The sequence below is a fragment of the Prionailurus bengalensis genome, chromosome A2 (genome assembly GCF_016509475.1).
Source record: "Prionailurus bengalensis isolate Pbe53 chromosome A2, Fcat_Pben_1.1_paternal_pri, whole genome shotgun sequence".
Taxonomy (NCBI): Eukaryota; Metazoa; Chordata; class Mammalia; order Carnivora; family Felidae; genus Prionailurus; species Prionailurus bengalensis.
Window position 1 is genome coordinate 76,296,819 of NC_057348.1, and position 14,102 is coordinate 76,310,920.

The window sequence follows — 14,102 nt, forward strand, 5'->3', positions numbered from 1 at the left end:
AAACCTTTTGGGGGCAATTACTCTATGTTATAATCTATGCAAAGGGGAAAAATGAGTAAGATTTAGGCCCTGCCGCCGGGAAAATGAGGCTAACTAGGGAGAGAAACTTGTAAACAAATCATGACAGTGTAGTACACTATGGAAGAGCAATACATACGAGGTATGTACAAGAAGGAAATGATTAACTCTTTCTCAGGGATTCCATGAAGGCCTTTCCACATCTTCTTATCTTACACAACTACGTTAGGGACAGAGTTCCTGACAAACAATAGGCCGATAAATGCTCGCTGAGGGAAGTGAAGGGACGAATCAATGTTCAGGGACAGCTGACTATTTTTAAGGATGAGTAGGAATTCACGAGGGGTTGGAAGAGAAGAACACACATAAAAGAAACGACATGCATGAAGGCATGGAAGGTATGGTGCATATGGGAGGAGGAGGAGAAGTTGAGGACCCAGTGAGATAGGCCAGAGCCAATACGTAAAGGGCCTTGCACGCCATGCTATGAAGCTTAGATCGGCGCGTGCTTTCAAATATGTTAACATAAAACCAGTGAGAATGGACAACTGGTCACTCTGGATAAATGCAAAGCAGACATGAAGTCATAGAAAAGTTGGTAGCACTAACGTTTTCAGACAGGTTCTGGTAGACTTTTGTTAAACCCAATTTACAACTTGTTTACCCAGTCAATATAAACTCTGTCGTGGGGCCATTAACGATGCAATTAAAGCTAAGAAGTGTGTTGACAACAGCCCTACTTGCAATCCTGACGACAGCCCTACAGGGAAGGTAATGGTGTCCTCTTCCACCACTAGGTAAACAGAAGCTTGGAGGGCTTGCCCCTAGCAACAGGGTTAAGCAGCGGCGAAGCCAGGTGTATTTAGCTGCCAAATCTCACTGTCTCCTACTGCACCTCCTAACTGCCTTGGGTTTGACTTCATTTTCAGCAGGATGGCCAATAATAATAATTGTGACTAAAAATGATTGTTAATAATAATAATGTTTAGTAATATGAAGCTAAAGTTAGGTTCCTAGAAGATGTTAAAAGGCCACTGTAGGGGTGGCTGGCTGGCTTAGCCGGGAAAGCATGGGACTCTTGACCTTGGGGTCACGAGTTTGAGCCCCATGTTGGGTGTAGAGATTACTTAAACAAATAAACTTTAAAAAATAAAACTTTCAAATATAAAAACCGAAAGACCATGATAAATTAAGTAAGTCACAGAAACAAATTTCTTGAGTCAGCAATGCAAGACTCACTATGAGTGAGTAAGAGGTGTATGAATTATCCATATTATTTTGGCAAAAAACAAAAAACCAAAATTCCAAAATTTTTTCTTTTGGGCATCTTGCCTTGCTTGGGACTCTCTGGGGAAACTGCTCCACATCCTTGGTACCTTCACCGTGATCCATCCCCCCTAATTGCTTTCTATGTCACTTTATCTCCTCTCTGCAGGGAAAAACTCTGGCCTCAAAAACAATCTGGAAGTGTCTGTGAGATGCTGATAGCTTTCGAAAGATCATCACTATGACATAGGGGAAAACAGGAGTGTTTTTCACATTCTAAGTGATAATGGACCCATCTGTTTCTCCTAATGAAATAGTTCTAGATTCAGATTTATAATATAGCTTAATTAATTACCCTGCCGTGTTTCAAAAGTGACTGAAACACACAGGAGTCACAGCATTTAACCAGAAATTATTGCCTGCCCCAGCCCATGACCCCTTCTGACCTCTCCTCTCAGCACAGATCTGCCCTCCCGCCCACCACCCCCAGCCCAGTTACTCCTAATCACCATCTGGCTTTCTCCAGTTCCAGTGCCACCCTTTCCCTGCTTCCATCTGGTTTTACACCAGCCAGAATGGGGGGCGTTAGGTACCCTTGATTTCTGGTTCGTCTTCACCTGTAGATTGCGGCTCCTCCTAAGTTGCTCACTGAATCAATTATTCTGCCTGTTCTTCTATATCTCCCTCCTCCCATAAGTATAGCTCTCAAGACACCACTGTATTTCCCATTGTCCAAGGGGCAATTCATGAAACAGGGCTGCTTCCCCTGGTTTTTTCCTGACTGGCGCAGGGGTACCCAGAGATCCTACTAAAGGATGGGATCATTGAGCACCCACCCTGGGCAATAGTGGTACGGGTATCTACCATGACTGGCGGGGGGGGGGGGGGGACTGACAAATACTCTGCATACCTGCCTGCCTCCTGCTTTCAAATCACCACCAATTAGGGGCTCCTGGGTGGCTCAGTCGGTTGAGCATCCGACTTCGGCTCAGGTCATGATCTCATGGTCCGTGAGTTCGAGCCCCGCATCGGGCTCTGTGCGGACAGCTCAGAGCCTGGAGCCTGTTTCAGATTCTGTGTCTCCCTCTCTCTCTGCCCCTCCCCTGTTCATGCTCTGTCTCTCTCTGTCTCAAAAATAAATAAACGTTAAAAAAAATTTTTAAAAACTAATCACCACCAATTAAAGAGAAATACTAGCACTGTTTTAGGAGCATCTGGGTTCAAATGAGCTGTTTCCTAGCAGAAAGGGCAGCGCTCGGAGAGACTAGAACACTTGGATAGATAAATGCTGAGGAGTGGAAAACTCAAGGCCATTCGACATCTCTCAGCGGAGGGGGCAGGCAGCGTGGAGGTTCTCGGTAACTGGAAGGCAGGCGGTGACACTCAGTGCCTGGCTGCAGGGTGGAGATGGGCGGAACTGGGTGCAGGGTGGGGTTGGAGGGGTAATGCACATGATCATCCTTAATCACTAGAAATATCAAAAAGTTATTCATAAACCAGAATAGTTCAATTAAAAAAACTGAACCTCAGAAATCAAATCCAGGATTAAATTCCTGCTCAGAAAAAAAAAAAAAAAAAAAAGCCGAGAAAGACGAGTGTGTATGACTGAGCCTCAGAACCACATAGGTCTATACATATGCATATATGTGAGTCTACGTATATGACATATATGTCACAAAGGCCAAAAAATTTTAAATAACACATCATCGGAAAGGAAATAAAAGTGGAAATGTGTACAAACAAGGCCTTGAATTCTAAAATTATTAGGAGGAAAGATGCCTAAGAAAAAATTTCAATCCCCTAAAAGCCACTGACACCCTAGGAAACCCAGAGAGAAATGTGAGGCATGACGATAAATCAGAACATGAAAAGGCATATATTAATATGGGTGTAATCCTGGAGACAAGACCGGAATTGTAATTCTAGGAACCAAGAAAAATTTTTTTCCAAGAATTTCCGAGGCAAGGTAATTTGTTCAGGTAAAAAAACAAACAAACAAAAAAAGTTAAGAAAATTGTTTTCAAATTCCTAACTAATGTAGGTCATACTAAAGAATCCCAGAAACGATGAAACGGAGAATGACAGTAATTTATGACTATCTGGACCTTCTCCGGGCAGAATTGCCATCACGGTGGTTGATTCAGTGGCTCACATTGTGTGCTACGTGTGGACCAGGAGGCAGCAGCTTTGGAAGCAAGGAGGGCAGCAAAAGAACAAACCACAAGACTGGAATGTGACCCTCAAGGTCTCTTTCTGTAAATTCTGGAAAGATTTCTTTAGCTGCCCTGATGCCTACCCTTGAGCGCTTCCCCTTGTAGTAGGTGCTTGGGGTGAGGAGGAACTTTCCAATGTGGGACAGGCTGGCGGGGTCCAGGCCCTTGATCCAGCTGGAGGTATGACGGAACCCACTCAAGAACCAGCCATGGTCATCCTCCAGCAAGGAAGCAAAGAGAAACGAAGTTATTTCCACCATCGATGTAACTGGAAAAAAAAAAAAAAAAAATCAAACCGTGTCTTAGCAGAGAAAAAACATACAGAAGCAAAAGGAAGAAAAAGAAGTACTTTCTTAAGAAAGAGTTGATGACTTTTTCTGGACAACTTGGTGAAAATAGGAGTAAAGTGACAAAATAGTGGAATCTCTCTTTTCTGTCCACGGCAGCATCTGACATATGAAATAAGGGCACGGTGCTGGCGTCTTCTCCATCCTAAGGGTGGCTAGGTGGGATACCTCACAGGATGAAAGCTGTCCTTGAAAGACACTCCAGACAGCGTTTGCAAGAGATCTAAGGTGTCAAGAGTCATTGACGGGGATTAGCTGTGAAGTGTTAACGCCCCAGCTGTATTGGCGGTAATTGGCACAGAAGGACAAAAATCCGTGCCATGCATAGCAATAAGTGAGCCAATCCCACTTCTTGAACATTCTTCTGACAATGAGGAGTAGTGTGTAATTGGTGAGATTTGACACTTGGGGCCTGGGGTGGAGGGATGGGGTGGAGGGGGGCGGATAGAGAAGAGGCCAGGAAAACAAGCAGCTCGTTTGGAGGGGAGAAGTCTCAGAAAGAAGAACAGAGGAGGTCTAACAGTCACAACAAAGCTCAAAAACACCCCAGATTCTGGAGGTCAAGCCAGAAGATGAGGCAGAAGCACTCCACAGGGGTCAGAGAAGATCAGTAGAGAGGACTTTAGAGGACACTAGGGAATAGGATGGGGGAGAGAAATGGGTGGTCAAAGACAAGACAGGTGGAATGGAAATTGCGGCCCCGTCTGATTCCCGGTTGTCACTTGAGCTCCGCAAACACGCCGGAAATCCCTTGAGCAGTGAGAGAGCTCCATGCCACAAGTTACGATCTAGTTTGAAATGATTCAATTAATAACTGTGATTGAGGTCAGGGAACAAAATTCTGGGGATTGTGGGTAGCGACACAGAAACAAGGTTACAGGGGAAAATGCTAAGGGTAGTTGGAAAGGTCCTCACTCACCTGCACGTTGGACAATAGAGAAGCCGCACATGCTGTAGAAGACACAGCAAAGAAATCTGAAATCGGAAGCTGTGTTTTTGACCCTCCGCTAGCTCTCTTACCTGAGGAAGAGTACTTGGATTTTTGTGGTGAGGAGCGTGCTATTATTTTCTCATTAGTAGGAAGAGGACACTAAGAACAAGAAGCGCCTTAAAGGAGTGTGAGGGCCAAATAGGTCAGGTGCATTAAAAAGATTTTGCAAAATTGATTGAGATAAGAACAACAACAACAACGAAAAATACAAACATCTTAGGCAGAAAATGCAAATAGCTAGGATGTGAACGATCACTTAGCGAAAGTCTGTAGTGTGCCAGGCGCCATGCCAGATGCTCCAGATGCTGTAAAAACGTTCTCATATAATCTTCAGAGTTACCTTGAAACTTGAGTATTATTTTTAAAAAACTTCTAATGTACTTATTTTTGAGAGAGACAGAGACAGAGTGGAAGCTGGGGAGGGGCAGAGAGAGAGAGGGAGACACAAAATCCAAAGCAGACTCCTGGCTGTCATCACAGAGCCCAACGCAGGTCTCAAACCCATGAACCGTGAGATCATGACCTGAGCTGAAGTCAGACGTTTAACTGGCTGAGCCACCCAGGCACCCTGAACCTTGAGTATTATAAGCTCAATGATATAGATGAGGCTCAGAGAGGTTGGCAAAGTTGCCCAAAATCTCTTAAAAAGATCTCCTCACTGGTCAACGAAGTAAGCAAGTAATACTTGCTTTATGCAATAGTTTCCTCAGCTACATGTGGGAAAAACTCTCCTAGAAACAATAGAAAAATAAATGGGCAATATCCTTGAATTTCCCAAAGTTCAAGCATTTCATAGGTATTACAAAAATTCAGATGTATAAAATGGAATAGCCTTGACAGGAAGTTAAGAGGCAATGAATAGACTTTAAATCTCAGCTGTCCCAGGACTCTAATGCCACAACCTTGGAAACGTTCCTAAGGAAAAAAAAATAAATTCCTTTTCTTGATAAGATCACACCTAACAAGTAAAAAAACAACAACAACAACAACAAAAATGCACTCACTGATTAGTAAACTGAGTCCATTTTTATTGCTTTTTGGTGATCTTTTAAAAATAAATAATAAAAGCCCTTGTTTACTTACCCAAAGGAGCTGCGTCCAGCTCACTGGAGTAAAAAGTGATATCACTGTCGCAAAACACAATCTAGGTCCCTTAATCCTGTCTCTTTTGATCTCAAAAGGTGGTAACATTCAGTTCGGAGATCACTCATCTGTAAATTGCATCACATTATCTCCGAGTTATTTAAGAAGCAAGCCCTGTTTGGTTTCAGGCATTTGAACCTGCTGAAGGCAAGAACAGTTTGCCACACAGTTCCAAAGGTCTCCCACTTACCACAGTCGTCAGAGCAAGCAAAATGATCGAACCCATTGGGAATCAGTACATTGTAGCCAGGCCAGTGTATTCTGCGAATGCTTTTGGGGAAGAACATAAGAAGAAGCAGAGGCATCACAAGACCTTTCTGGATCATCTCAAAGTGTGTTGTAGGTAAGATACTTTTTAAGGTACTGGTATGAGGAATAAGTGAGACACCTTCTCCTTAACTTCTCAAGCTCTCCTTTCTGGCTTTAGCCCATAGCCTCCAGAGTCTTTTTATCTTTGGTGTCCAAACCTCCTACTCCCTGTCAGAGCTGGAAAGGGAATCTCTAAAATGAACATCGTCTCAGCTCTCAACCCCAACTTCCCTATCAAAAGACTAATAAATGAGGGCGGAGGAAAATTCTCCACTGAAACATCGTAAAATCCAAGCTGAGGATGACACATAAGCTCTATTATGGCCAAAGAGAATCAGCATGTTTTGAAAGAAAGAGAGAAAGAAAGAGAGAGAGAGAGGGAGGGAGGGAGGGAGGGAGGAAAGAAGGAAGGAAGGAAGGAAGGAAGGGAGAAAGAAGAAAGAAAGAAAGAAAGAAAGAAAGAAAGAAAGAAAGAAAGAAAAGGAAAGGAAAGAAGGAAAGAAAGGAAGAAAATCCTTTGGTAGTGACCAGGAGGCAGTCCATATGGATAAGCAGGCAAATGTTAGTGGGAAAGGTAGTGAACGTGGTCGTTCATTCTTGAATATGGTATCCCCTTTATCAATTTTCCTCTACAATTAGGTCCCAGTGTTAAAATTTGATAATAATTAACTGAGTATGGTTTTCAATGTTTTCAGCTGTTCCACACAAAAGGCCAAGAGAATCGCCCTGTCTTTGTTCCCCATAGCATCTTGGTTACCAGCCTACCGGATAAAGGAATGGCTACTCAGTGACATTGTTTCCGGAATCAGCACAGGGCTGGTAGCTGTACTGCAAGGTAACTTTTTTAAATTGAGATGTGGGGCACCTGGGTGGCTCAGTTGGTTAAGTGTCTGACTTCGGCTCAGGTCATGATCTCACGGTTTGTGAGTTCGAGCCCTGCATCAGGCTCTGTGCTGACAGCCCAGAGCCCGGAGCCTGCTTTGGATTCTATGTCTCCCTCTCTCTCTGCCCCTCCCCCTGCTCGTGCTCTGTCTCTCAAAAATAAATAAAATGTAAAAAATAAAAATAAAAAAAGATTAAAAAATAAAACTGAGATGTAATTGGGGTGCCTGGGTGGCTCAGTCGCTTAAGTGTCCAGCTTGGCTCAGGTCATGACCTCACGGTTCATGAGTTCAAGCCCCACATTGGGCTGTGTTGCTGACCGCTCAGAGCCTGGAGCCTGCTTCGGATTCTGTGTCTCCCTCTCTCTCTGCCCCACCCCTGCTCACGCTCTGTCTCTCTCTCTCTCTCTCTCTCTCTCTCCCTCACTCTCTCTCTCTCTCTCAACGGTGAATAAAAACATTTACAAAAAATAAAGTAACATTGACACGTAGTTCATATATCATAAAGGTCATCCTTTTAATGTATAAAATTCAATGTTCTTTGTGTATATTCACAAGGTTGTGCAACCATCATCATTATGCAATTCCAGAACGTTTTTATCACCAGCACCATCCCCAAACCTTCTTGTCCATTAGTAGTCACTTTCCATCCATCCATCCATCCATCTCCCTGGTAACAACTTTCTGTCTCTATTGATTTGCCGATTCTGGGCATTTCATATAAACAGAATCACAGAATTTTTTGTATCTGGCTTCTTCCACTTAACACAATGTTTTCAAGGTTCATCCAGGTGGTAGCATGTGAGGGTAATTCCCCTCTTTCCGTGATGACTGTCATCCTATGGTATGGGTATACCACATTTGTTTATCCATTCATCAGTTGATGGACATTTGGGTTGTTTTCATTTTTTGGCTATTATGAATAATGTTGTTATGAACAGTTGTGTGCCAGTTTTTGTGTGAACCTGTGTTTCAATTCTTTTCGGTATATCCCTAGGAGAGTAATTGCTGCCACATGGTAACCCACTAGCCACATACAAGGGTTCAAATTTCTCCACAGCCTTGTGGACACTAGCTACTATCTGCCTTTCTTGTTTTAGCTATCCGAGTGAGTCTGAAGTGGTATCTCATTTACTTTTGATTTTGATTTCCCTGACGGCTAATGATGTCAAACATCTTTACACGGGCTTACTGGCAATTTGTATATCCGTGGAGAAATGAATCTTCTGCACATTTTAAAATTAGGTTATTTTTTGTATTGTTGAGTTGCAAGAGCTATTTATATATTCTGGATACTAGACTCTTATCCAAGATATGGCTTGCAAATAATTTCTCCCATTCTGTGGATTGTCATTTCACTTTCTTGATGGTATCCTTTGAAGCACACATTTAATTTTGACAGAGCTCAATTTTATCTGTTTTCAATTTGTTGCTCACACTGTAGGTGTCATTTATAAGAAAACCATTGCCTCATCCAAGGTTAAGAAGACTTACGCCTATATTTTCTTCTAAGAGTATTATAGTTTGAGCTCCTACATTTACATCTTCAATCACTTTGAGCTAATCAAGTAACTTATTTTTAAGGTTCAGTCTGAAACACTTGAAGGACTTAATGAAGACTTCTATGATTCCCCTTGCATGAAGTAAAGACCTTGATGCTTGTGTATTTACAGGTTTAGCATTTGCTCTGCTGGTCACCATCCCCCCAAGCTACGGACTGTATGCAGCCTTTTTCCCAGTTATAATCTACTTTTTCTTGGGCACTTCTAAACACATATCTGTGGGTAAGTGAATTCTTCGGCTAATTAATGCTCACACTGCTTTTTCTTTGTTGACTCCATTAGCCACGCACTGGATTAATTTCAAATTGTGCATAACCCAGGACGGCAGTCATGGTTTCTTGTAAGAATTGGGACTGGGGGCTGGGGAAGGAGGCCAGAGCTACAGGGAGCGGTCTTTTTATCCGCTACATTATGGTTGAAAGATAATTGTGCCTTAGGGAGGCGTATATTGACTACAATGCATCCTCTGCTAATTAGGTCCATTTCCAGTTCTGAGTATGATGGTGGGAGCAGTAGTTGTGAGATTAACCCCGTCGGAGAGTACAGCTGCTCTGGAACTCTCTAATAGCTCAATGAGTAATGATTCATCAGCAGATGAGTATAAGGTGATGGTGGCTGCCACGGTTACAATCCTTTCTGGAATCATTCAGGTGAGCACTTTCTCGTGTGATCTGCCCTCCCCATGCTGCTTGCCTGGTGCACATCTTTCCGTTCTTTCTCCTTCCTGCCACCCCTCCACTCTTCCCTTTGGACTGTATCCCTCTTTCGGGAAATAAGAAGGGTCCCTCCCCCCAACCAGAAGCAGAAGAGAAGATCCACCTTGCAAAGATGAGTGAATGTGGGTCTAGAGAGAAGGAAAGGTGGAAACAGGGAGGCACCAGTGGTGAGGAGAGAAATGCTTAATGCAGTAAAATACCTGAAATTAATATAGTCACTAAACATAACTATATGCAAGTAATAGTGACACTGGCATCTTTGGAACTTTTCTCGTTCTAAGTCCTCAGGGACTGTAATCTAGCTGGAAGGGTTGGGGTTTAGCACTTTGAACTGTCCACATCAGACTTTCGGGAAAGCTGTAGAGGATTATGGAGGGGCTAAAGCCTCATTCATGCCCCTGACACCATTGCTAGGGAATAGTGAAAATGTCATGGATTCCTCAAGATGTTGCCTACGTTTATGATTAGTGATATTATTGGCTAAGGCCATTCTTTAAAGAAAAAAAAAGTCAATTTAAACAAGGACATCAGCAGTGTGTCCAACTGACAGACAACACGGCCGGTTCTCTTAAATAACGTTTCTGCATCTAGTGCCTTTGCGTGCCCACAGATCCGGCTGCATTCCAAGACGCGAATGGAAAGGCCATCCAGATATCCAAAGGAAGGAGAATCTGTCCATTCATGTTACTGCAAAATACTGATGCTTTGGGGGAATTAACAACTGTGGCCCCTGGTTAAAAGCGAGCACTTCTGAGGTTTAATACACAGTTGTGTCCTTCCTATGAAAGTAACTTGTTGGAAGGAACATGAATGGATGATCACCCATGAATGCCATAGCAGCTAGAAAGTCACTTAAAGTTACATGGGAAAATTTATGAGGGCTGATTCTAGATAAGCTTTTGCTATGGAAGGTATGTTGGGTGAGTCTTCTAAAGGTACGGCATCTTAAAAGGTGGAGCGGGGAGGAATAAGCCTGCTACTTCTTGGGATATACTAGACTCACACGCTATGTGAACACTATGTCATGATCGACCTTGCGGGTAGGATACGGGAAGGAAGGGGAGGGAGGCACCCTGAACCCGAGGTGTTCCAGGAGACAAGGACACCTGCTTCAAGACACAGGCATACAGGCTGAACCTTTACATTTTGAATGATTTCAGCGGCTGGTGCTTTAGTTTGTTGAGCTGTGCCGGTAATCTACACTAACAAAGGCCTTTGCCCTTCTCTTCCCAGTTGCTCATGGGAGTTCTGCAGATTGGGTTCGTGGTGATCTATCTATCGGAGTCCCTAATCAGTGGCTTCACCACAGCTGCTGCCGTGCACGTTTTGGTTTCTCAGCTCAAGTTTATGCTTCAGCTGAATGTTCCTGCACACACTGATCCATTTTCAATTTTCAAAGTGAGTAGTCCTTTGGCCTAAAAAGTATCGAAGTCTGTGAAATTTACTATCATGTGTCTGGGAGAACTTTCCGGTAATGCCTTCGTCATGGGGCTTGCCTACAACTTCCAAGAAGTCAACGGGTGGTGATATTTAGTCACATTAGGAAAAAATTAGTGGCAAAGGGCAGAACACTGAATATCAACCACGTCTACCATCCGGTCAACGTGAACAAAGGAAATTAAGTACCAGTGCTCTGAGATTTGACTCTTAAGTATTATTTAAAAGAAAAACTTGAAGTGCCTTATTAAAGGCTTTCCTATTTTGTCCCAAGATTTAAAACTTTCCTCCAAATTTTATTTTGAAAGAAATGTGCTAACTGAACGTTAACGTTTCGCTGTTTCTCAAAGGCAGGTCTTGTTCTTTTAAAATTGAGGTTCTTCTGACTCTTCGATGCATCCGTGTTTATAAAGCAAAAGGACATTAGCCAATGTGTAAATAGGGCAGTCGCTCTTTCTTCTACCTGAGGATGTACTGTAGAATGACCGTGTCCTTAGTGCTTCTGATTATTTAAAGCCCAATTTATTTTATTTTATTTTTTTGAGAGAGAGAGAGAGAGCAGAGGAGGGGCAGAGAAATAGGGAGAGAGAGAGAATCTTAAGCAGGCTCCCAGCTCAAGGTGGAACCCCACATAGGGCTCTATCTCACGACCATAGATCATGACCTGAGCGGAAATCAAGAGTTGGACACTTAACTGACTGTGCCACTCAGGTGCCTCTTAGCCCTTCTGATTTTATTTAAGTTCTCTCTTTTTGTCTTGCTGAGTCTAGCTAAATGCTTGCCTGTTTTATTTATCTTTTCCAAAAAATCAGCTTTTGGTTACATCGATCTTTTCTATTGTCCTTTTAGTTCTATTTCATTTATTTCCACTCCGATCTTTGTTATGTCCTTGCTTTGATTAACTTTGGGCTTATTAGTTGGGCTTATTAGTTATTGGGAGTTGAGACAGAATTTGCTCCATATTGGAACCAACACTCTCTCACTCCCATTGAGAGCTATTCTAGAAGTGGAATGTTCGAGGAACAATTTGAGATCTATTTTGGGCCTGCTTGAGCTATATGGATCCCAAGGATATGGAATCCAAGTGGCCTCAAAAATTAAGATTATGCAGGGGCTCTTGGGTGGCTCAGTTGGTTAAGTGGCTCTTCATTTTGGCTCAGATCATGACCTCACGGTTCGTGAGTTCAAGCCCTAAGGCAGGCTGACAATGAGAAGCCTGCTTGGAATTCTCTGTCTCTCCCTCTCTCTCTCTGTCCCTCCCCTGCTCATGTGCACACACACAAACTCTCTCTCCCTCTCAAAATAAATAAATAAAACTAAAAAAAAAAATTAAGATTATGCACAATGCACAATTAGCTAGGAAACGAATTCCCAAAAGTGAGACAGATAGTAAACCAAGAAATGTGAAGGGCTTTGACCTTTAAAAAAAAAAAAAAAAGGCCGGGAATTAAGGAGACACATGCTAAGAAAACTTTTGGGGACCAGAGTTTATTCCCTGGAGAGAGCAATGATGATGATTGTGGAATAATGGCCAACGAGACCGAAGAGCGGAGAGACCAGTTGTGAAAAATGTGAAAATTTTGGACACCGGCCAAAAAGCTTCCCAGCAAAAATGCCAAAAGCATCCCTAAACCAGTGTGGTGCCAATACTATGCTAACCTACCTTTCTCCTACCTCCATGGTAGTAGCTACAATTACTGATTCATGGTTAACATGAGCAGAACAGAGGATTGCTATGCCATCTATGTCTGCCTTTTTGCCTCAATGTTTCTTGTAAATCTGTTTGGAGATAATCAAATGTTGCATCCACATTGTACGTTAATATAACACTTGGCCAGGGGGAAGCAAACCAATGAACAAACAAAAAGCAGGATCAGACCTATAAAGACAGAGAAGAAATTGATGGTTGCCAGAGGGGTGGGGCTGGGGGTTTGGGCGGAGTTGGTAAAGGGGAGAGGGAGATATAGTCGAGTTGTAAAATGAATGTGTCACGGAAATAAAGGCACAGCATAGGGAATGCAGTCAGTGATCTTGTAATAGAGTTGCATGGTGACAGATGGGAGCTATGCCTGTGATGTGCACAGCATAACGTCTGGAGAGGCCGAATCACTGTATTGTACACCTGAAACTAACATCGTGTGTCCACTGCACTCAAATTTTTAAAAAGTTCACAAAAAAGTAAGAATAAAAAAGATTTTTAAAAAGAAAGAAAAAGTATAGCACTTGGCTGTCTTTCGCTTTTATGATTTTAGGTACTGAATTCCATATTCACACAAATAGAGAAGACTAACATTGCAGACCTTGTGACATCCTTGATTATTCTGCTGATTGTATTTGTGGTTAAGGAAATAAATCAGCGCTACAAAGCCAAACTTCCGGTGCCCATCCCAATTGAACTCATCATGGTAACTGATCATCTTCAGACTTTCTTCCAGAATTCATTAGTCTCCTGTTGTTCTGTTGAAAGCCCTTTGCCATTTGCAGATCAGGAGGTGTTAGTGGGACAGATGCCATCTCTGCATTTTCTGGGTGTAATCTTTAGTATGGCGTTCTCTTCATGCAGAATTAAATTACTTCCTTTTATGATTTTGGGTTCGTTCTCTCCATGTAAGACGTGGCCAGCTCAGAGAGCAAGGTCTCGGAGAGGGTGACAGACCCACGGGAATCAGAGCTGTGGTTCTTAACTCTGGTGACACATTAGAATTGCTTCAGGACTTTTGTAAAAAGTAGCAAAGCCTGGGCTTGAGATTCTTATCTAAGCAGACTGTTAGTCATTATCTCATATTTCTAACTTGGGCAATTTGCAACTTTGCAGACTGTGATCGCAACAGGTGTGTCCTATGGCTTTGACTTCAAAAACAGGTTTGAGGTGGCTGTGGTTGGGGAGATGAAAAGAGGGTAAGTGTGTCTTTTATGATCAGTCTCCAAGCACTGATTAGAGAGTGGGCAGTAGCTACGGAGGGCCGCAAGCTGAAATGCACTAATCCAGCTCAGAACCCTCCCTACCTCTTGGGAGGATGAGGAAGGCACGATACTCTCCTTCTAGGAAGGAGCCACAGAGGCTCTGCAGTTCTTAATGTCAGAAAGTCTGTCCTCGTGGAAGAATGCACACGCCAGATGAGCAGGGATTCCCACGCAGGTTAAAGTAGAACAAAGTAAAAAAATAGGAAAATCAAACCTGCTTTTCCTCCCAAAAAAGGAACCAAATGAAGCCAGATT

General features: G+C 42.9%; 1 protein-coding gene across 1 annotated transcript in view; it reads left to right on the forward strand.

Moving 5' to 3' along the window:
* The first annotated feature begins 6,042 nt into the window (after window positions 1–6,042).
* The window catches only part of SLC26A3 (solute carrier family 26 member 3), a 28,254-nt gene continuing 20,194 nt past the window's right edge, over window positions 6,043–14,102 (forward strand). Inside the window, exons 1-7 of the mRNA XM_043588596.1 lie at window positions 6,043–6,321; window positions 6,983–7,122; window positions 8,842–8,952; window positions 9,208–9,380; window positions 10,680–10,844; window positions 13,136–13,288; window positions 13,699–13,781. Coding sequence (XP_043444531.1) covers window positions 6,191–6,321; window positions 6,983–7,122; window positions 8,842–8,952; window positions 9,208–9,380; window positions 10,680–10,844; window positions 13,136–13,288; window positions 13,699–13,781 — 956 coding nt within the window. The 5' untranslated portion in view covers window positions 6,043–6,190. The remainder of the gene's footprint in view (window positions 6,322–6,982; window positions 7,123–8,841; window positions 8,953–9,207; window positions 9,381–10,679; window positions 10,845–13,135; window positions 13,289–13,698; window positions 13,782–14,102) is intronic.